Source organism: Eschrichtius robustus, chromosome 5 (assembly GCF_028021215.1).
Source record: "Eschrichtius robustus isolate mEscRob2 chromosome 5, mEscRob2.pri, whole genome shotgun sequence".
Taxonomy (NCBI): domain Eukaryota; kingdom Metazoa; phylum Chordata; class Mammalia; order Artiodactyla; family Eschrichtiidae; genus Eschrichtius; species Eschrichtius robustus.
This window is the reverse complement of record NC_090828.1, coordinates 70,478,202-70,501,161: the sequence shown is the minus strand read 5'-3', so window position 1 is coordinate 70,501,161 and position 22,960 is coordinate 70,478,202. Positions and strand designations below refer to the sequence as shown.

Below are 22,960 nucleotides of genomic sequence, written 5' to 3'. Positions count from 1 at the left end.
CCTGTTCCCATAGCAAAACATATCTATGTAGGGCCCCATTTCCTACGTGACTGCTGCCCTTTGTTTGATGCTATAATTATTTCAGATGCTGTTAATATGCCTCCTCGTCCAAACACTGAATGCCTTAGCCAAGTTACATTGATGAAAAATTCAGGTGCTGTGGCAACTGGGTTTGTAGAATGTTTCTTCTATGGACCTTTGGCCTTAAAACATAGCAGATTACATCACTCTGTGTTTTGATTGTGGTTAAGACATTCCAAAAATATGGAATAGTTTAGTCAGGAGAGGCCTCATTTTATTAGCGCTCAGCTGACTGGAAGGGGATTCAGTGTTTGAGTGCCTCTTCCTGAATCTGAGGAAGAACAGATTTGAGGCAGGTAGCTAGTTACCAGTTCAGGTTATAGAGAGAAGTGTCTCATCCTGTTGGAGGGCTACTGAGACTTCTGATACATACCAACTTTTATTAAAAAAGGGGAAGGATGAACTGGGCACATTAAGATGGCCTCTGACTGTATGATTAAGGCTGCATTTTTCTATTTACACCCTGTAATCTATTCAGAGTTTCTGGGAATTTGGGATTCAGATTTAAGATGTGAAACTTACTAACCATAGAGGTATTACTTTAGTAGATTAAAATTCTTTTGCATCTTCCAAGCAGTGCATTCTTGTTCTACCACTTAGGAAGGTATCCGATGAACTCTGAGTAAATGATGGCTATTTATGACAATGATAGCTCTTGTGTTTCAAAGGAAAGAAAAGGAAAATTCCCAGGAGTAGAGAAAAGCCATAATGGGGTTATATACCCTCACTTTGAAAACTGTAAAGGTTTAGGTGACCTCATTTCATACTGACATAGCAAAATGTGTCTACAGAACAATGGAGGAAAAATTAGGGGCACAGTAGAGCCACTGTATGAGGAGAGATTTAAAAGACTAGACTAGTTTGGAAAGGTGAAAAATAGAAGAAGATTAGTTAGACAAATAAAATAAAGAAAGCCATTCAAGGTTCGTAATTATCCTTTCTTAGGAGGACAAAAGGGCACACCGTGTATATAACAGTAACACATAGTAAAAATGTCAGAAAATAATTTTAGGACTTTATAAATAGCCCAGGGAATAGAAACCTGAAAAGTAGCAGGATGTACATAGGTTAGGAAATTTCTTGAAAGTACTATACTTGATAAAGCATCTGCCACCACACTAAATTATTCCTGTTTTAAATGTATAGTAGACATTTCTGTATAGCAGAAGTTGACTTGGATTCAGTAACATCTGACACAAAAAATTAATGTCACATCCTCTAAGACTGTGTAATATATGCATCATGTAAAAACATGTACAATCTCTAAAGTTTATAACTAAATGAAAGGTAGAATTGTAGTACCTATTTTAGTACACTTTAAAAAGCCATTAGTCTTCACACTAAAGAGCAAGAACCATTTAACAAATGAATACTGTAGAGTTATATTACAGAATATAGGTCATCTTAAAATTCTCACAATTTCCCTGTAGCATTGACCTTTTCAGAGATAAGACAATTACTGGTCCTCCAAAGTTAAAACACATGTTGATTTCTTCAAAAGCTCCAGTTGTGATGATGTATTTGCTAGACTTTCAACCTAATTGAGATGGAGTATCACAGTTCAGCTGCTATTTTTATTCCTGCAGCATTGGAATTAATAGTTTTTTTTTTTTTATCCTAACTGATCTTTGATTCCTGGCAATAATTTTTTCTATTTAATGTAAATTTACGTACACCTACTGTTTTTTTGACCCTATGTTCTTTCATTGTTTATTCTACTGTATTACCTTTTTCCCCTTCTACCTAATTCTACAATTTACATATCAGTGAGTTCTCTTTCTTACAATTCAGAAAGGTTTAATCAGATTTTACTTTTCTCAGCTTTCTCCTCTATGGATTATAGAATCCTAAAAATTCACACTAACAACTGTGTGGGCACGATAGGTAACTAAATGAAGGAAACAGAGCAAAATAACCACGATTCCAATTGCTCAAGGATCTCAAGCATGAGTCATTTTGAAACATCATAAAATATTTCAAAACCTGTGGAAAAATATGGAACTATTTTACATCGAAATCCCTATCTTCAGTTATTCCTTTGAGATGAGTGATTCTGTACTACTAAAATTATTTTTTATTTCTACCTTGAAACATTTGTGTTTTTTTCTTCTTAATTACAGATTTTTGTTCATTCTTCTGGGACCCATGGGAAAGGGGCAACAGTACCATGAGATTGGCAGATCAATTGCAACCCTAATGACAGATGAGGTATTTATTCAAGTTCATTGGGAACATTTCCCTTTACTAGGTACACCTAACTTTTGGAGTTCTGTATTCATGACAGTTTGCTGTGAATCAGATTTCTCTGTATAGAATTCCCCTTCTTTTAAATGCTTGTACTATAAAATTTCCTTTGGAAAAATTTGTTCAAAAGGGGTAATAAATTCACACACATGAACATTTTAAAACCTCATACTCTAAAGAAAATTTGTTATTTAGTGACATTTACAATGTATTTATTAATATTCCCCTTGTAGCATATGTGTTGCCAAAGTGATCACCATTGCAAATATCACTGCAGGTCTTGTTTGGGGCAAAATAATTTTAAGGTCTCAAAAAAAAAAAAAATGTCAGTTTATCTGAATAGTATACATGACACCAAAAGCCATGCAACGTCTATCAACTCTCTTTATAATTGCCTAAATATAGATGTTCTTAACCTGGGAGTCTTTTAACCATTAGAGGAGCTGAAGATTTCAAGAGGCCTGTGATCTCTGATACAGCCCACAAATTTTTCTATGTACAAAAATTTGTGTGTAGTTTTCTTGGACTGGAAAAAGCTTTCATCAGCTTCTCAAAGAGCTATATGTCACAAAAATGTAAGATCATAAAAATAAACATAAAAAGTAGTATCATATAACTGGTTTCTTGGATTCTACAGCACGTTATGAAAATCTGTTTTTATTATTTTATTGTTTTTATTGTAAAAGAAGAGCATATGCAAAAAATCACAGAAGGGACATAAATTCAAAATTCAGTAGTAAATAACAAAGAGATTATGTATTTCTAGAATATCATCCAAATAATTTAATAATTTATTTATTGAAATATGTGGCTTCTGATACTTGAAATCTTTGAAAAGAGCTAATTAGTATTACATATAACTTTTCCTAGTTTTATGAAATCTGAAAATTTGAACTTGTGTTTGGGATTCAATATAAATTCTTCTATTATATCTGTTCAAATTATGTTTATTGGTTTTATATGAATTAGTTATTGATATTTACACATAGGAAACCAAAAGCTAGAAGAAAAACATTTTTTTCATCTGTTTCAGAAAGAACCAACTTAATAAGTGTATTAGTTTCCTATGCATAAAAAATTACCACAAACTGGGTAATTAGAACAAAAGTAATTTATTTTTTCATATTTTGGGGGTATTTCAGAAGTCTGAAGTCAAAATGTCAGCAGGGCTACATTCTCTCTGGAGCCTCTAGGGGAGAGTCTTTCCCTGTCTCTCCAGCTTCTGGTGGCTCCTGTCATTCCATGGCTTGTGGCAGCAAAATTCCAATCTCTGCCTTTGTCTTCACATGGCCTTCTCCCCTTTGTTTCTGTGTGTCTTCTCCTTTTCTGTCTCTTATGTCTTTTATAAGGACACATGTCATTAGATGTAGGGCCCACCCTAATCCAGGATGATCTCATCTTGAGATCCTTAATTACATCTGCGAAGACCCTTATTCCAAATAAGATCACTTTCTGAGGTTCAGGTGGACATATATTTTGAGAAGACACTACTTAGCCTACTATAAAGAGTAACATATTCTGTTGAGGAAATCTGGGAGAAGACAGGAGAGTGACAAAAAGGCTTCATGAGTTCCACAAACCTGTTCTAGTAGAACTCTCTGTGAGAAGGCACTGACAGTATTTTTACTTTTAGTGTTTCCATATTGATTAATATTCTGCAATTTTTACAGTATTGAAAAATAAATGACACTGTCATAATTTAACTACTGTCACTTTCATGCACATATGTTTCATGGTATATTATGTTTCCACATCTAAGACATTAAGATATTACATTGAGATATCTCTGGGGCATGGGACATCTTATGTGGTGAGAGGAGCATATTGTGCATAAATACTCAAGTTTTCTCTCTTCCTAATACTTCCTTTCCCCAATTAGGAGTCAAGATTTTCTCAAGAGAAAAAAGTCAATTCCAAAGTTTTTGACTAATCAAGTAGACGTAGAACAGAGAAACATGCATGGTTTTAAAATTTTAGATTTAGAATGAGAGCAGAGAAAGGACTTGCATCTATTTCCTTGGTAAATGAGAATGACCTAATTTGAGAACAAGCATCAGCTCTTGAATGAAGACTCAAACATGAATCCTTTAGACTTGAAAGTTTAGAGCTTAGCTTTGGGGCAATTTGTTTAACTCTCTGTGAGCAGTGGGATAGAGAAGCAGAAACTCAGCCAGAAAGTTACTCCAAAAATGAGAGCTGTTAATTATAATAGGACATTTAAATTATGATAGTACATTCATTGAATATTTTAAAAAATGTTTAAATACTTTTAAAAGAGAAAAAAAGTTTTTATTGTTCAAAGCCCAGGTGGAGAAAGTGTTCTGCTTATCTAATTGCTTTGAAATACATTGACCAGTTATACTCATTAAGAATAAAATTCAATATGTTGATTCTTACAGTTTAGTTAAGAAAATGGTGAATTGTATTGCACTATTAAGCTGTAAATTCCATGAGAGCAGTTACCACTTAATATTCATTTTTGTTCCCTGATTTTGTCCGGTGCTCAAATAAATATTTGTTGACTAAGCTCTGTTTGTTCTTTTCCTCTCTGTACCAGGAACTTCTTGTAGATAGACTGTCTTTTCCTTTTGTATCTTCAAACTTAACGTAGTGTCTGGCCCTCAGTCAGGGTTCAGTCAATTTTTTTTTAAACGAGTTAATGACTGAATGTGCTAGTCATCCTAGCAACACCTTATCTTGAGTCAGTCTAATCTATTTTCTTCCTTCCTGTTGAGCATTACTAGAAATAAATCATATGATTTTGTTTATTGGCGCTACTACCAATTTATTAATCCTTTTATAGTCTCAAAAATTATTAAGCATTCCAAAGAGCTTTTGTTTATATAGATAAGTATGCTGATATTTATCATAAGAGAACTTAAAACTGAGAATTTTTAAGTGTATTTGTGAATTTATTTTAAAATAACAATAGTAAAGTCATTGTATATTAACATAAATAACATAGTTTTATAAAAACAAAAGCCAAAGCAAAAACAAAAAAAAGGGATTATTTTTCTTTTTCTTGTTTTGGATTTTTGCACCAACAATTTTCTCTATCACCTAGCTCTTAAGTCAACACTGACTTGTTCTGTTCAATTAGCAAACATGCCCAACATATAGTAGCTACTTAAGAAATACATATGAAATAAAAGTCCAGGTTTTTCCCATCCTTAAAATTTCTTACTCCTTAACATGGCATGTACCACTGAAAGGTTGAATGAATCTGAATCTCAAGAGTTTTGAAAGACTGATCTCTACTTTGTCCTGAATATCATAACTTCATTTATCTCAGTGTGTTACAGTATGATTTTTGTCACTACCACTCTACTGAAACTGCTTTCTGTAAGGTCACCATTTACGAAATATACTATCCTGTGTTCAGTACTCATGTCACTTGATCTCTTACTGGCATTTGACATTATTGAACACCTGTTTTTTTTTTCCCTTGAAGAACAGCAAAAATTATGTGCTTTGTTTTGACACTAAATCTTTGAGGTTTGTATTATTGCTTACCCTGAGGTAACAAATATATCCTTCTATATTCTGTCCAATGAGTTTAATACTTTAACTCTCATATTTAAGTTTTTAATACCTAGAATTACTTTTTGTGTGGGATGTGAGTAAAGATCCAATATCACTTTTATATAGATAATTACTTGGCTTATTATCATTTATTGATTAGTCCATAATTTATTCAATGGTTAGCATTAGTTTATGCCACAGTATAAATATTGTTAAAATTTCTAATATATTCTATAAATTTTTATCTCTATTTTAAAGCAAGGGCTTCTTTCAGGAAGTTTGATTTACACATACTTAAACAATGTTTGCCAAACTTGAATCACTAATTCTAGTTTAATGAGCCTCCTTCTATCCTCCTTTCCCTTCTCTTACTCTTGCCACCAGAAATTTCAACATTCACCTAGCATTCTAAGAAAAAATAAGTGTGTGCAATCATAGAATAAACTAAGCTATATTTTACACAAAAAACTTCTTTAGTTAGAGCTTCTTATTCAGATTGTTATAATCACATGTGAGATAACTGGGAGATGAAAACAAAGAACACATTAAGATTTTAAAATTGTTTTTTATCTATAAATGATTATTTTCCTTCTATAGGTATTTCATGATGTTGCTTACAAAGCTAAAGATCGTAATGACTTGGTATCAGGAATTGATGAATTTCTGGATCAGGTTACTGTTCTCCCTCCTGGAGAATGGGATCCAAGCATTCGAATAGAGCCTCCCAAAAATGTTCCTTCCCAGGTATGTATATACGAAAATACTCTTAAGACTACCATCATTTTGTTGTGTTTTAAATATATGTACTAAAATAGTATAACCAATCCAAAGATTCAAATGATTTAAATTATAACTTCTGTGATATTGTGATTTATAATATGAAACATATATCTGGTCTTTGTCCCTATTTCTGACACAGAGCTCCTGAAATGCTTGGAATTTTCTAAGTGATGAAAGCAACAAAGATGTCTTTTGTTATGTTAATGAGGTTACTCCCTGGAGGTTACCACAAGGGAGGTGAGAGGGGCTAGAGTTTGAGTTCAATCACCAATGGCCATTGGTTTAATCAATCATGCCTGTGTAATGAAGCCTCCACAAAACCCCAAAGGGACAGGGTTCAGAGAGCTTCTGGGTTGGTGAACACATGGAGATTGGGAAGATTGGTGTGCCTGGAGAGGGTATGGAAGTTCCTTGACCTTTCCCCATGCCTTGTCCTATGCACCTCTTCCATCTGGCTGTTCCTGAGTTATATCCTTTTATAATAAAACTGGTGATCAAGTAAATAAAATGTTTCTCTGACTTCTATGAGCCACTCTAGCAAATTAGTTGAACCTGAGAAGGGGTTCATGGGAACCCTCAGATTTATAGCCAGTTGATTGGAAGCACCAGCAACAACCTGAAATGGGGTCTGATTGGTGGGCAGTGTTGCAGGACTGAGCCCTCGACCTGTGGAATCCGATGCTATCTCTGGGTAAATAGTGTCAGAAATGAGTTAAATTTCCCACTACATTTGAATTGGTACCAGAACCTAATAAATCTCTAAAAAGGCAGGGATATGAAGCTGTAAAATCTTCCTTCTTCTTATTCAACACAGATTTGATGTATTGATGATATTCTACTAAATAACAGTCCCATGTGCCTGGAAAGATTTTAGACCCACCTTAAAACATACTATACTGGAGGAAAATTGAAATTTTAATAAAAATAGAAAATATGCTTGAGAAAAAGCTCATTACTGTCTTTCCATATTCTGATACATCACTTTGAAATTGGCAAGTGTTAGGAAAATTCAAAGGCATGGTTTAGTCATATTGCATGGAAAACTCCCTGTCACTGCTAATCACATTTATGATTTGAAGAATTTTTTAAAATAATTCTTTTGTTTCTATTGCTTTTGTGTGGGCATATGGTGTGAAAATTGTAAAAATTCTCCCTATAAAAATCTAATGTGCATTTTACTTGTTATACAATGCAGAAAGATAGAAATAAAGACCATTGCTGTTGTTTGGGGTGAGATTCTTATTGCAGGCATGTCTTTGTTGAGAGTGGTGGCCTAATGTCTTAAGCCCACTCATATTGCCATCTCTATTCCTATTGAATCTGCCTCCTCCAACTCTCTCTGCTGTCATCTACCCAAGCCTTGCCTTTGGCTCTTGTCCCTGTGGAGTCCAGCTGCCTTAGTAGTTGACTGTGCTGCCTTAGTTGAAGTAACAGATGGCCTAATTGACCCAGCTCTAGACATAGAAGCTTTTCTGGTTAGCCAGAGGTGGGTAAATGAGCAGGTGTACTACTTAACCATTTCAGTTGATCTACTACTAAAATAAAGTAAGTTGCTTAAAGAGTAATTTTAAGGGTTTAGATGGTCTTATTTTTGTACTTGCATACATCTTTGCACTTACAGTATTAGCAAAGGCAGTATAATGCTTCTTGAAGTAATAAGAAAGAATCTCTTTAATTGATGTTATTCGGAAAAATTTAGTGAAAATACTAATATGTTGAATATGAGACCTTAAAAGTCACTTGTTAACACCAATTTGCTTTTCAAACATTAAAACTAAAGTCAAGCATTTTTAAAAATATTTATTTATTTATTTTTGGCTGTGTTGGGTCTTCATTGCTGTGTGTGGGCTTTCTCTAGTTGCGGCCAGCAGGGGCTACTCTTTGTTGCGGTGCGCCAGCTTCTCATTGTGGTGGCTTCTCTTGTTGCGGAGCATGGGCTCTAGACACACGGACTTCAGTAGTTGTGGCACATGGGCTCAGTAGTTGTGGCTCTCAGGCTCAGTAGTTGTGGTGCACGGGCTTAGTCACTCCGCGGCATGTGGGATCTTCCCGGACCAGGGCTTGAACCCCTGTCCCCTGCATTGGCAGGCGGATTCTTTACCACTGCACCACTAGGGAAGCCCTAAAGTCAAGCATTTTTGAAAGCATCTTCCCTTTGAGAAATGATGTTTCTGAGGCAGGTGGAGGCATGGGAGCTTTGTATTTTCAAAATTAATTTTATGAGACTTTAAAACCAGGATTAATTATTGGATTCTGGGTATTGAGAGGCAGTAGTAGAAAGAACATTGAATTAAGAATCAAGGCACCTGGGTTCTGCTATTATCTATTTGTATGATCTTAAACAGATGCCATAACCTTTCTGTACTGGTGTTCTATATCAGTGTGTCCAACAGAACTTTCTGCAATGATAGAAGTGTTCTATATCTGTGCTATCTAATAAGCCAAGCCACTGTTGAGCACTAGAAATTTGGCTACTGCAACTGAGGAACTGAATTTTTAATTTTAATTAACTTAAATTTAAATAGCCACGTGTAGTTAGTTACTATAATGTTAGACAACACAATTTTATATAATGAGCTTGAATTAGATACACTCCGTGTTTCTTTACAACATTAGTATTTTTTAAATGTATGTTGGAATTGAATAATAGATACTATGAAACTATGTTTTCTTTGATTAAAATGAATTGAAATAAATTAAGCACTCTGACTTCCTAGTCATTCAAATAATATTTTCCTCCATGGGATAATCTCCATGGTTTTTATTCTTCCAGAATGTGCAAATCACAGTATTTTTTAATACTTTTTACTTTCAGTTAAGAGAAGAATAAACAGTCACCTCAAGGGATACCCTTGAAAATACTCGTTAGAACATTGTGTCAGTCATTATAATCACTCCCTTGTGTATACCCTCAACTTCCTTGCTTTTCTCTCATGCCATTTACTTGCTTGTCAAAACCACAACACTGTGTGAATTCAATTCTTTGGTCTATACCTCCGTTGATGCAGCTGAGAGTGGCTGAGGAAAACATACAGCTACATTGACTAATCTCATATAATTCATGACCACATACCTCAGGTAGGCCCTTTATATTACAAGTTCATTATACTCTACTTCCCAAGTTCAATCCATTCTCTCTACATGACTTCCCAAGTTCAATCCATTCTCTCTACATGGCTGTCTCACACCTGTTTTCTCTCCTCAAACCTTCAGCACTGCTTTCTGACTTTCAGATGTTGACTTGCTTCCTACTTCCCTAAGAAAATTAAAATAATCAAAAGAGAACTTCTGAAGATTCCCAAAACCATATTTTTGTACTGCCAGCACCTACATTCTCTGCCTTCCCATATATTACTATTGATGAATTATCCAAAGTCAGCCTTCTATCTGTGCAGTAGATCCCATCTCTTCATACCTACTCAAAAACATTACTCCCCAATTCTCCTCTTTCTCCCCTATATCATCAGGTCTTTTGTTCTGTATTGTATCATTTTTATTAGCAAACAACATTGTTAATTTGTAAATCTTAAAAAAAGAATTCTCAATGCCACTATCACTGCCAGCTACTCATCCATTTCTTTGTTCCCTTCTATAATGCAATGCAACAGAAGAGTTCTCTGTACTATCTGCCTCCAATTCCTCTCCTCCAATTCTCTCATTTTTTAATTGAAATATAGTTGAAGTACAATATTATGTTAGTTTCAGGCATACAACATAGTGATTAGATATTTAAATATATTACGAAGTGATCACCACAGTAAGTGTAATAACTATCTGTCCCATATAAAATTATTACAGTGTTATTGACAACATTCTTATGCTGTGTAATACATCCCCATGACCTATTTACTTTCTAACTAGAAGTTTGTACCTCTTAATTCCCTTCACCTATTTCACCCATCCCCACACCTCCTCCCCTCTGGCAAACACCCATTTGTTCTCTGCATCTATGTCTGTTTTTGTTTTGTTTGTTTGTTTGCTTTGCTTTCTAAATTCCACATATCAGTGAGATTGTATGAGTATTTGTCTTTGTATGACTTATTTCACTTACCATAATATCCTCTAGGTCCATCCATGTTGTTGCAAATGGCAAGATTTCACTCTTTTTATCCTTCAATTCTCTCTTAAACCTACCTCCATAAGGCATTTGCCCCCATCACTTTACTAAAATTTACTTACATGAAGGCCGCCAGAGACCTCCACAATGCTAAATTCCAAGGTCAATTTTCAGTCTATATTTTATTTAACCTATCAATCAGCAGCCTTTGACAGAATTGATGACTCCCTTTTCCTTGATATATTTTCTTTTCTTTGGCTCCCCAAACCCCACACTCTTGGTTTTCTTTATATCTCACTGGTCATTCCTCAGTTTCATTTGCTGGTTCCGCCTCTTCTCTCTGATTTCTTTATATTGAAGTGATGCAAGGCTCAGTCCTTAGTGGTCTTCTCTCCTCTACACTCATTTTCTTGGTAATATCATCCAATCTTATAGCTTTAAATCCTCTCCAAAATTTATTTTTCGCCTTGCACTTGCAAGTTACTTATCCAAATGCCTATCTTGTGTCTCTACTTGGGTGTCTTTTAGATATCTAAAATTCAACATGTCAAAGTTGGAACTGAATTATAGATTGTATTATTTCTCTACCTATATACACCTTTGCATTTATATTATAAAAGGCAATATAATGTTTCCTGAAGAATATAAGAGACTCTGATCTTTTCTCAAAATCTGTTCCATCTGTACCTTCCCATCTCAGTAAGTGTTAACTCCATACTTCAATTGACCAAGCCAGAAACTTTTATTCTTCTCTCTTATACCTGACTTCAATTCTGCCAGGAAATACTCTTGGCATTGCCTTCAATATTTATCTAGAATTATACCATTTCTCAATGTTGCCACTGCCACCCCCCTAGTTCAAGCTACCATCATCTTTCTCCTGGATTACTGAAATAGCCTCCTAACCAGTCTCCTTGTTTCTACCCTTGGCCGCTAGAATCTGTTCTCAACACAGCAGCCAGAGTGTTAGGTCATGCTACTCCTTTCCTTAAAATCCTGCAAAAGCGCCTCATTTCACTGAGAATAAAAGCCAAATACTTACCACGTTCTACTAAACCTATAGAGTCTGGCTCCCCTTCACCTCTCAGTTGTCTCCTGTCTCTTTCTTGCTCACTCCTCTCCTTGGCCTCCCGCCTCCTTGTTCTTCAAGCCCTGCAGCCACACTCCTGCCTTAAGTCTATCCCACTGGCTGTTCTTTGCCTGGATGTTACCCAGTTATTCTATGGCTAATTCTCTTGACTCCCACAAGTTTTTCTCAAATGACACTCTATTTATAATTGCCAGTTCCTCCTCCCTATACCTCACACCACCCCTTAGTCTGCTCTAAATTTTTACTTTTCCATAGTTTTTATTTCTTTATTTTTTCTTTATTATATATTCTGCATTTGAAAAAAAAACATTTGACATCATCTCTCTCTCTAGAATCTGGCATGTACATAATGCTACATAAATATGGACATCTCAGGGATCTTATTAAATCCATCAAACCTCTCTCAATCCCCAAAAAGAAGAAGCAGATCTGTTCAACGTTTCTTTCTAATAATTCAGGTTGGAGATATCAGAAGAAACTTGGAAACAAATTTTATTTATTTATTTACTTATTTATTTTAAAAAATTTTTTTAAAGACATCTTTTTTAAAAATTTATTTATTTTTTATTTTTTATTTATTTTTGGCTGCGTTGGGTCTTTGTTGCTGCACTCAGGCTTTTTCTAGTTGCGGCGAGCGGGGGCTGCTCTTTGTCGCGGTGTGCGGGCTTCTCATTGCGGTGGCTTCTCTTGTTGCAGAGCACGGGCTCTAGGCGCGCGGGCTTCAGTAGTTGTGGCTCGCGGGCTCTAGAGCGCAGGCTCAGTAGTTGTGGCGCACGGGCTTAGTTGCTGCGTGGCATACGGGATCTTCCCGGACCAGGGCTTGAAACTGTGTCCCCTGCATTGGCAGGTGGAATCTTAACCACTGCACCACCAGGGAAGCCCTATTTTAAATTTTTATTGAAATATAGTTGATTTCAAACTTGTGTTAGTTTCAGATGTGTAACAAAGTGATTCAGTTATTTATATATATATATACACACACATATATATATTCTTTTTTAGATTTTTTTCCATTATAGGTTATTACAAGATATTGAGTATAGTTCCCTGTACTATACAGTGGTCCTTGTTGGTTATCCATTTTATATATAGTAGTGTGTATATTTTAATCCCAAACTCTCCTTGGTTTTTAATCTTTTTAACACACTATAGAATTAATTTACTTACATGTTTATTTGTTTACTGTTTGCCTTCCCCATTAGAACATAAGCTCCACAGGCCTGATTTGTCCCCAGGTATACAGTGGTGCATCCTAGAACCTGACACAAATTGGCTCCCAATAAGTGTTTGTTGACTGAATTAATAAATTGTTTAATTTGCCTAGTCAAATATCTACTCACCTATTGATTTTACTTAAAATGTCTGGGGAATTCCCTGGCAGTCCAGTGGTTAGGACTCGGTGCGTTCATTGCCATGGCCTGGGTTCCATCCCTGGTCAGTGAACTAAGATCCTGCAAGCTGCGTGGCTTGGCAAAAAAAAAAAAAAAAAGTCTGAAAAACAAACAAACAAAAATTTCCTATATTTTCCTCAGAATATTCATTGGTACTATACATACACAATTCTTTTTTCAAAAACCTTTTTGCCTTACTAGAAGATGACCACTCCTTGAGAAAATTGTTACTTTAGAATGACGAGTATCTTTCATGGCTTATCATTTGCCTTATCAGTGTATGGCTTTTCCCATTGTAAAACAATGAATTAATTTATGCAGTCAGGGATAATTCCCCAGAAGAACAAATATCACTTGCCTTCTGAGGCTTGCTAAGAAATCTTTCCCTAGGTGATTATTGGGTATTGAGGGTACTGAGGGCCACTGTTACAGCCCTTTACTGATGTATGATAGTTAATTTACATGTAAAGGCAGCTCCTTCATCAGTTGACAGACATACTCCCTTTTATCTTTGAACTTCAGTTCATTGTATCTATTTATATACCCAGGAAATTGTAAAATATTAAGCAATGAACTTTCCTATATTTTGTGCATTTCAAAATGGATTTTTTGTCATGTTTTAAATCTGCACCATTTTATCTAAATGTCCCATTGTAATAAGATCATTTGATAATTCACATTTGTTCATGTTTACACTAAACACAAAGAACATGTTTACATGTTTACACTATTTTGGAATGGCAGTCAAGTAAAAAGTTTAATTTCACCATTAAAAATTTTTGTGTTGTCCTTTTAAGCACTTTTGAACACATTGGTGTGCTCCAAGATCACCAGTAGGTAGGATTTTCTGATTTTTTAAACTCTCTGTCACTGACAAAAGTGGGCGGAATAGACCTATGGGGAAACAGCACTTACATAACCTCAGTTAATTTGTCATGGGCTCAATTAGAAGCTTCCTTTTGCAATAGTCTTTTGGATCGCTTTGTGTTGGAAAGAAGCTTGGGTAGGAAGATCTGAGCCAGGATCAGAGAGGGAAATATATTTTAAAAATAGCTAATGATAACAGTTAATGCTTCTTGAACAGTTGAACTAGGCTAGGGATATAACACCACTAACACCTCTTCACCTCGACCTATCTTAAACCTGGTCTCACTCTGTCCCCTTCTCTTACTTTATTTTCTTTGTATCTCTCTATCTCTACCTGACATTGTAGGTTTATTGTTTGTCTCCACTAACAGAATACTTTTTCTTGCTCACCTTTACATCGATAGCATCCCATAAAAATGAATGGCACACACTAGGCACTCAATAAATATTAGTTGAAAGAATGAATTAATGTTCATCACCTTATTTCATTCTCTCAACCACACTGATAGGTACTGTTATTATCACCAGTAAAAGGAGAAGGGAACTTAGGCTTTAGGTGGCTAGATAACTTTCTAGAGGTCATATAGCAAACAAGGAACAGAGCCTGGGTTCTTAGCCACTCTGCATATTGCCTCAAGGGAAAAAAAATTGTTTTTGTTATTTACAACTAGCACCTGAAACTCAAAAACAAAAACAAAACAAAAAAACTTCCCGCAGGAGAAGAGGAAGATTCCTGCTGTACCAAATGGAACAGCGGCTCCTGGGGAAGCCGAGCCCCACGGAGGACATAGTGGACCTGAACTCCAGCGAACTGGAAGGTTAGTGAAAAGCCCTCGTATGGGACTTCAAAGACCAAACGATATATACCTTTTTTGTGTGTTGGGAATTGCTGTTTTGAGAACTAATTTGTTTTTATACTTTGGATACCTACTCTTTGGGGGTTGAATATGCCAATTAATTTGATTTCTCTGTAGTTACTAATGATTGTCATTATGATTAAACCAGAACAGTGAATACACCATTCCATTTTAATATATACCTAGTCTTTCATATTGCTATGCATTAAAACACATTCACAGATTCTTAGGATGAATAAGAAAACTGTCAGTTGCCCTTTCCAAAAGAGCCTGTTGAAAACTTCAAGCTCAAGATGGAAATGAAAATAAATACCAAGAACTCAGTCTTATAGACCCTCTCTCATTACATGCAAGGAGGATGTATATAATAGTATTTTTTATTTTTACGGTAGTGATTTGAAAGAGGTATATGATTTATTTTTCTAATCACACATCTTTGAAGAGATGAAAGCTTCAATTTGTTTCTTAAAATGATTCTTTATGGTTTTTTGACAGCTTGTCTCTCTCCAAGAAATGTGTGAGCAGAAAATCAGAAACCTTTGGGTGGGTCTCTCTTCAGGGAAATGTGTGCACACAGCCTCCATTATAATTGCAGGCAATTGCAGAGGCTTTGCAGGATTGGTACTCCTCTCCCCTCAGGGCCATTTCCTGTACTGCTTTCACTGTGTCCTCTAAGATGACTTTCCAGTTCCTGACAACTCTGTGCATTTTAATTCTCCTGTGTTCTTTCCCTTTACCTATGTTTTGTCTCTGAGGAAATGTCTTCCTCAGGCTCCATACCTAATTTGAGATGGTTCAAACAATTTTTTCCTTTTCCCTTTACTAGAAACATTGTTACTCCTTCTGTTTACTTTCATATTTTCAAATGCTGTCTTTTTATTTTTGGTGTTTTTTTTTTTCTCTCTCTCAGGTGTAACATGCCACATAGCTTAGATTTTTTTCAAAGTTCACTTTTCCTTACTGCTTCCTAAATCCTCCCAGGTCACCAATATCCGGTATCTTCGCTTCTCCAGAGTTCTTCCACAGATTCTGTTGCTGACATGACTTGAAGTATCCATAACTCATCTGCTCTCCTGGAGTTGCTGGTGCACATCTGGGCTGCTCTTGCACTGTTCTCTGCAATGACCTCCCACTTCCGGATTTAGATTTATGCTGCTAAAAGCACGTTTATGACACAGTAATATAACAGCTATTTAGACTAATGTATACCCTAATAAGTAATTAATTAGAAAAGAGTGGTCTAATAGAAAGTACTATCAAACCTATAAATATTAACTACTAAGTAATAGTTCATAACCAGCTCAAATTCTTTTGGGGATTAGGTGGGGTATAAATCATAACTGAATGAATAAATAGACTCGTAGATTAAATCTGTTCTGAATTGTGACTTTGGCAAGTTAACAAATCATTCAGAAATGGTCCCCCAAATAAAAATTACGTATGTGTTTTACTAAACACAGGTAAGGGAACCTAACCTAAGATGATCTTTGTGTGTGAATTTCACGGGTTCTTTGCAAGCTTCTCTGAATTTTAAATGTCCTTTTTTTTCAATTGAAATTTCATTCTTCTCAACCTCTCCTACTCCACATCCCTCTGATGGAAACAATCACTAGAAAAACATAATGTTTCTATCACTCACATAATAGTTACTAATATGTTACTATTGTGCCTATATTAGGGCAATTAAAAATAATAGAATTTATTCTGAAGAGGTACATTTTTCAAGGCAAATCAGAATTTATTTCTCAAGAGAACAATCATTTTTGAGGTGATTCTTAGATTGCCAGATTATATTCCTATTTAGAAAATAAATAACAAAACTTTAATATTTTTCCATAAACCAAGTATATTTAGCATACTGGCAGTATGTTGAACATAATAGGTTTTTTTTAACCTCCATGTAGGAACTTAATCACAGCCTTATTCATTTTAATATGACATCTTTATCCCATAGAACACAAAGAGCTTTTGGTAGTCAAATGTTAAATCTGCATATTGTTATTAAATGTTCAAAGAATGAGAATAGCTGTTTAATGCTCTCATTCCTAATAGATTAAAAAGTTCCAGTCCTCAGATTTCAGGCAATATTTCACAATTTAATGCCTCTCTCTTCCCCAACCCCCCAAAAAAATCATCCTTCAAATGCTTTAATGTGGTTTTTGGATATATTTAGAATATATGCATTTATCCCAAATAAGGTCATTATTGTCTTGTGAATGATAGATGTTTGAATATATTTAGACAATAGTGGATCAAAGGTACATTTATCTAGGTTGCTTATTGTAAGATCCCTGTCTTAGTTTTCTAAAAATGAAAACAACTCTGGAACTTACCTCTCTCTACTAAGTATTATTGTCATCCATAAGGTCATTTAAGTGCCTGTCTGGAATATTATTTGGCAAGGGTCTTTTTTCACAAAGAGAGTGGGTAACTGGAGCCATGGCTATATGCCACTTTTTCTCTCTAAGTTGATGTTCACTATTGGACTGTACAAAAATCAGTTTACCTTCCCTCCTTCACTTTCTGCTACACTAACTGGAATGTAAACAATTAGAAAATATTGCCAATGATGGAGGATGGTAGGCCTGATTTTAGGAATAGGTTGTTGTAAAATGGCACAGAGATTAGAGTAATCCTTAAATCTCATTATTTGAATTTTGATGGACGAACAGCTGTGAACCTCGTTTGAGAGAACCTAGGATTTTTGTGGTTGTTGACACAATATTTGGTTAGGGATTGAAGTGACATAGTGGTACAAAGCCATTCCTGTAGATCATCATAGTAAAACCTAGCATGTTAATATGGGTCTCATCTCTGCTGATGGAAAACCTGTACTGTGACCTGGCAACAAAGCAAACGAGCATTTTGATTTATGTGATTTTTATATTTGTATGTCACTATTGTGTTTTCCCCCCTGTCTTAGGATTTTTGGGGGACTTATTTTAGATATCAAAAGAAAAGCTCCATACTTCTGGAGTGACTTCAGAGATGCTTTCAGCTTGCAGTGCTTAGCATCTTTTCTGTTTCTCTACTGCGCGTGTATGTCTCCCGTCATCACATTTGGAGGACTGCTAGGAGAAGCAACTGAAGGGCGAATAGTATGTATTATGCTTTTCTCTGAACTTTGAAACTTAATCAGCTTTTAAGATTCATAGTTAGATGAGAGTCTGCATTTAATCTTGGATTCCTTTATGAGGAGAGGTTTGATGTACGGTCTGGCGGATAAAGTTCATATGAATTTCCTAAATGACTAATGGGACTGGGTAATCAGGGAGTGGAATATCTCAGAACAATTAATTCTTATCTTACACAAGGTTCTGATCTCATCCCTGGCTCCCCAGTCCTAGGCTAGCTTTAGCCTCTGGTTCTTGCCTCATAAGAGGTCCATTTTCCTATTTATATAGGCCATGCTTCTGCCAGACATTTATTATGAATACATGTAAACTTTTAGTAAGCAAAAGAAAAGTGAGATAAGGAAGGGGGAGAGGACATATCCCTGCCCACTACCATTCATACTCTGCTGACTGCCTGCCGCCTTTTATTTATCTTCCTACCCCACCTCCTGCCCAAGGTTGCTAGGCTCTTCATAGCAAAGGGAAAATAGACCCATGTATTTTACATGTTTTCTCCCTAGTTATAATCGCAGCCTGTACAGCTTAGATAATGGAATCATTTATATCTCTACACAGAGTGCAATCGAATCTCTCTTTGGAGCGTCCATGACTGGGATAGCCTATTCTCTCTTTGGTGGACAGCCTCTTACCATATTAGGCAGTACAGGACCAGTTTTGGTGTTTGAAAAGATTTTGTTTAAATTTTGCAAGTAAGTATTATATACTTTTGGCCCTCAGCCCCCTTCTGTTTCTCTGCTGTATTTAATCTTCTTCCAGCATCACATTTGGAGATCTGCTGGGAGAGGTAGAAGTTGCTGATTTGATTCAGTTTGCCATTTTTGTCTCTCCATGGAAATAAAGGAACAGTAAAATATTGATGTATATTGTTATGTAATATTTATAAGAACTTATATTCAGTTCCAAGCACTGAGAAACCTCTTTGAGTTTTGTACCCTTAGGTGTTCCCTTTAGACAAAGTCTTGAGTTTAGATACTCATGGGATGTGAAGTTTATTTACTTTCACTTCCTGAATTAGACTTACTTCCATCTACTTAAAATGGTGGCAAGCTGTTAAATGACCTTCTTTCCACTGTTCTTTTCCCCCTCCTAGAGAATATGGGCTGTCATACCTATCTTTAAGAGCTAGTATTGGACTTTGGACTGCAACCCTGTGTATCATACTTGTGGCCACTGATGCAAGCTCCCTTGTCTGCTATATCACCCGGTTTACTGAAGAAGCTTTTGCTTCTCTTATTTGCATCATTTTCATTTATGAGGCCCTGGAGAAGTTGTTTGAACTCAGTGAAGCATATCCAATCAACATGCATAATGATTTGGAACTGCTGACACAATATTCGTAAGTACCATTTCCCCTGTTGGCTGTGGGGCTTTTCTTTCTACCAATATTGTTATTGTTATAAGAAATATGAGGAACTTACTCAGCAGATAGAGTTCCTTAAATTGATTCATGACCTAAATCCTGGTCTCTCAGAATTGAACAAGATTTTAAAAGTCATCTAATCAGCTGGTCATCTGAATACTTGAGTTTTCGTTATAACATCTTTGCCAAGAATAACTTTTTGAAGTTTTATTTGTCGAGCATTCCCTATTAAGTAGATAATGAACCAAGATCAATTTTACTATACAGAGATTTTTTTTTTTCAAAGTATTTTTGGTTTTGGTCTTCCTTTAGGACCTTTTCCATTTAATGTAATCCAAAGAGCACAGTAGTGAAAGATAAGATTTCAGATTTAAAGCAGTGAGATAAAAGAGACTCATTGGGTCTAAACTGCATAGTTTGATGTTTGAAAATATGATAAAGTCTTAAACAAAATATCACTGAATTGAAATGTATTTTTGCTTTTGGAACCTACAACATTTATGATAAAAGTACTCACATATTGCCTGTTGAGGGTGATATTACAGTTTAGGGTTAAAGATGGGATTGTACCTATTACACTTTCTAGTTTTGTATGCCAGCAGTTTGGAATTTCTCTAAGGCTGTATTTGCAGAGTATATGTGGACATTACATTACTCTTCTTTGATTTAATTTTAGGATTTTTTTTTGTAATTATATATACATTTTAAACAGTGAATATTTGAAACAATATGTTCTTTACTAGGCATCAACCTGGCATTATAACCTCTGCATTAACTACCAATGCTCTTCTTATAAACTGCTCAGATAGGCCCTCAAAATCTTCCTTTGAAGATTTATCATCTTTATTTACTATTAGAAGTTGAAATTGTTGAAATTAGGCCAAAACAGTGCAATATTATAGTCTTGTTAAGAATGATGTAATGATATAGAGTTGAAAATACGATGACTTTTAGTACTTTGAATTCTTCTCGGTCATTAGAGATATGTTTAAAGTACATCTCTGTTTTAGAACAAAAAAAAATCAGAGTGGGATATAAAATAACTTCTGCAATAAAAGTAAATGGTGAGGGTGTTGTGAACAGGATTCAAATGCAGATGAAGGAGGTGTCAGGGACACTCAGAAAGCAGGCAGATGGGAAGAACATTTTGATCAGAATGAGATGTAACATTGATACATGCCTTTTCATTTATCTTTAGTTGAAAAGAGAGCAGTGTCACCTAATTTTGGTATATTTGCTAGGATATGCAATTATCTCTGCTTGAATTTTCAAACCTACTACATGCCAGGCACTGTGCTTGGTGCTAGGGAAATCATGAACAATATTCTGTTCTCAGTGAGCTTCCAGTTTAGTAGGAAATGTAGACAAACAGACAACACAATGGAATAAGTGCTGTGTTAAAGGATTGGTCCAGAATACTATGGTACTACATCAGAAGAGCACCTAACCCAGATTTCAGGTTCAGAGAAGACTTCCTGGAGGCAGTGACATAGAAGACCAAAAAATCAGTAGGAATTAGGTGCTGAGGAATAGAGATGGAGAGTGGTTTAGGTGGAGGGAATGGCACAGACTTGGATATAAGAAATTTATTAATGCTTTGAAATATTTGTCCAAAGTTATATAGATAGTGGTGAAACAAGAAATTAGACTCAGGCTTTATGACCCTGATGTAATTTTCAGTAACTGAAGTTACTGCTGTAATTTTAAAATTTCTTTAAAGTACTGTTTCTCAACCACTGATACATATACAATCAAAGAAAAGCAGACAAAGTTTAAATAGGCAGGAGCGTTTTTATAATCAAGTGTTCATCATAAAGTGTTCTTCCAAAAATTCCACTGGATTTTTATATCCTTAAAACCCATTATGAATGAAAAAGATGGTGAATAAGAAATGCATGTAGGTATAATAAATAACTGTAAAAAGTGGTGAATGATTGCTCTAGCAACTATCTAGCAATTTCAGTCTCTAAACATCAGTTAAAATAAGTTCACTAAAGTTTTAATTTTTAAAATTAAAGTTTTAATTCCAAGAAATATAACAATTTTTCTTTTCAAAGTCCTTTTATAGTCACTTTATATTTAATGAAATCCTATGGAGCAAATAAAATCTATTTTATAGAACAAGTTAATGATTTATAACTTACCAGTAATCATATAAAGCATAATGAAGAGTAGAACCCACTTTTCTTAATGTTATGTTTTCTTTATTAGAGGGTGTGACTTTGTTCTGCCACTCAACTTTATCTCACCTTTTGGGCACATTGCCATGAATTCTTTATCAGATTAGTGTAATGCCAGTGTTGGCACTTTGTATATGATAATTTTACTCAGAGTATCTGCCATTTCTGTTGGGAAATTTTAAGCAAATTATTCTCGTTCATGTAAACTATTGCTACATTCATTATTCATTCATTCATTTCTACTTTGCTAGGTATTTTAAGTGTCACCACTACATACTTTATAGTATTAGTCATGCTAAATAAATGCTTAGAGACATTGCTGATAACTTGTTTTGGAGAAAGAAGCACTTCCCTTTAACTATGGAAATTAATATGCTAATTGTTCTGAACACTCTTCCTCCTAGAGATTTATAGAACTAGTAAAATTCAGTTAGCTTAGCATATTTTTCTATTTATAAATGCAATTCTTGGTAATATAAGGTGTTCAGCTTATGCACTTTACATTTATTATTTATCAAATAGGAAAAGATCGAGAAAAGAATATATACAACTCTGGGGAAAGAAGTTTACTTCGTAAAAACATTCTTTAGTTAGAGCTCTCAGTTGCAGGCAAAATAGTTTTTATATACCACCCAAAAAAACCCTGTTTTTATAAATAAGTACTGTTCAAATATTATGTGAAGGGTAAGAAAATATGTTCTCATAAATGAATGCTCATTGCTGGTCTCAGTGAAGTCTGTGTCCAGCTTCCACTCATTCCTCTGTGTAGCTCATCTCTTCTTTATGTGGGTACCTGGGGTCTTTTGGATATATCAGAACTTGCTCTAAAGATGATTAGTAGGAAGCTAATTTTATTTCTTCCAGAATTTTCATTTTGATATCTAAAAGAAGGAAGGCAGAATTTTTTTCAATTATAAAAGCATGTTTTTAGGGAATAAGAGAGATGGTCCTACTCATTCTGAAATCATATCCCTGGGTGTTGTGGGCTGAATTGTGTTCCTTCAAAATTTCCCACACGCCAGATTTCTGAGCAAATCTAATGGCTCTCTATATAGAATTTGAACACTTTTTAGCACCCTCTCTACCTCTGTAATCTCTTGTCCAAATTATTACAATTGCCTTCCAAATGGTGTCCCTGATTCTACTACCCTTCCCTTCCACAGACTGTTTTCTATGAAGCAGCCAGAATTATTCTCTTAAAACCCAAGTCAGATCATGTCACTCTGCTTCTCAAAGCCCACTGATGACTTCCCATCACCTTCAAAGATGCTGTATGAGCTGTTCCTCACTGCCTCTCTTATCTTGTCTTCTGCTTCCTCCTCGGCTCCACCCACGCTCATCTCCTTGCCCTTCAGCCTTCATACTTGCTGTTCTTTTTGTCTAGAAAGCCCTTCTCC

General features: G+C 35.3%; 1 protein-coding gene across 3 annotated transcripts in view; it reads left to right on the top strand.

Moving 5' to 3' along the window:
• Nucleotides 1-22,960, top strand: part of SLC4A10 (solute carrier family 4 member 10) — a 208,257-nt gene that overhangs the window by 100,649 nt on the left and 84,648 nt on the right. For all 3 annotated transcript variants that reach the window (XM_068545005.1, XM_068545006.1, XM_068545004.1), the window contains 6 exons: nucleotides 2,202-2,289; nucleotides 6,445-6,591; nucleotides 14,750-14,850; nucleotides 17,813-17,987; nucleotides 18,579-18,712; nucleotides 19,114-19,359. In XM_068545005.1, the coding sequence (XP_068401106.1) occupies nucleotides 2,202-2,289; nucleotides 6,445-6,591; nucleotides 14,750-14,850; nucleotides 17,813-17,987; nucleotides 18,579-18,712; nucleotides 19,114-19,359 (891 nt within the window). The remainder of the gene's footprint in view (nucleotides 1-2,201; nucleotides 2,290-6,444; nucleotides 6,592-14,749; nucleotides 14,851-17,812; nucleotides 17,988-18,578; nucleotides 18,713-19,113; nucleotides 19,360-22,960) is intronic.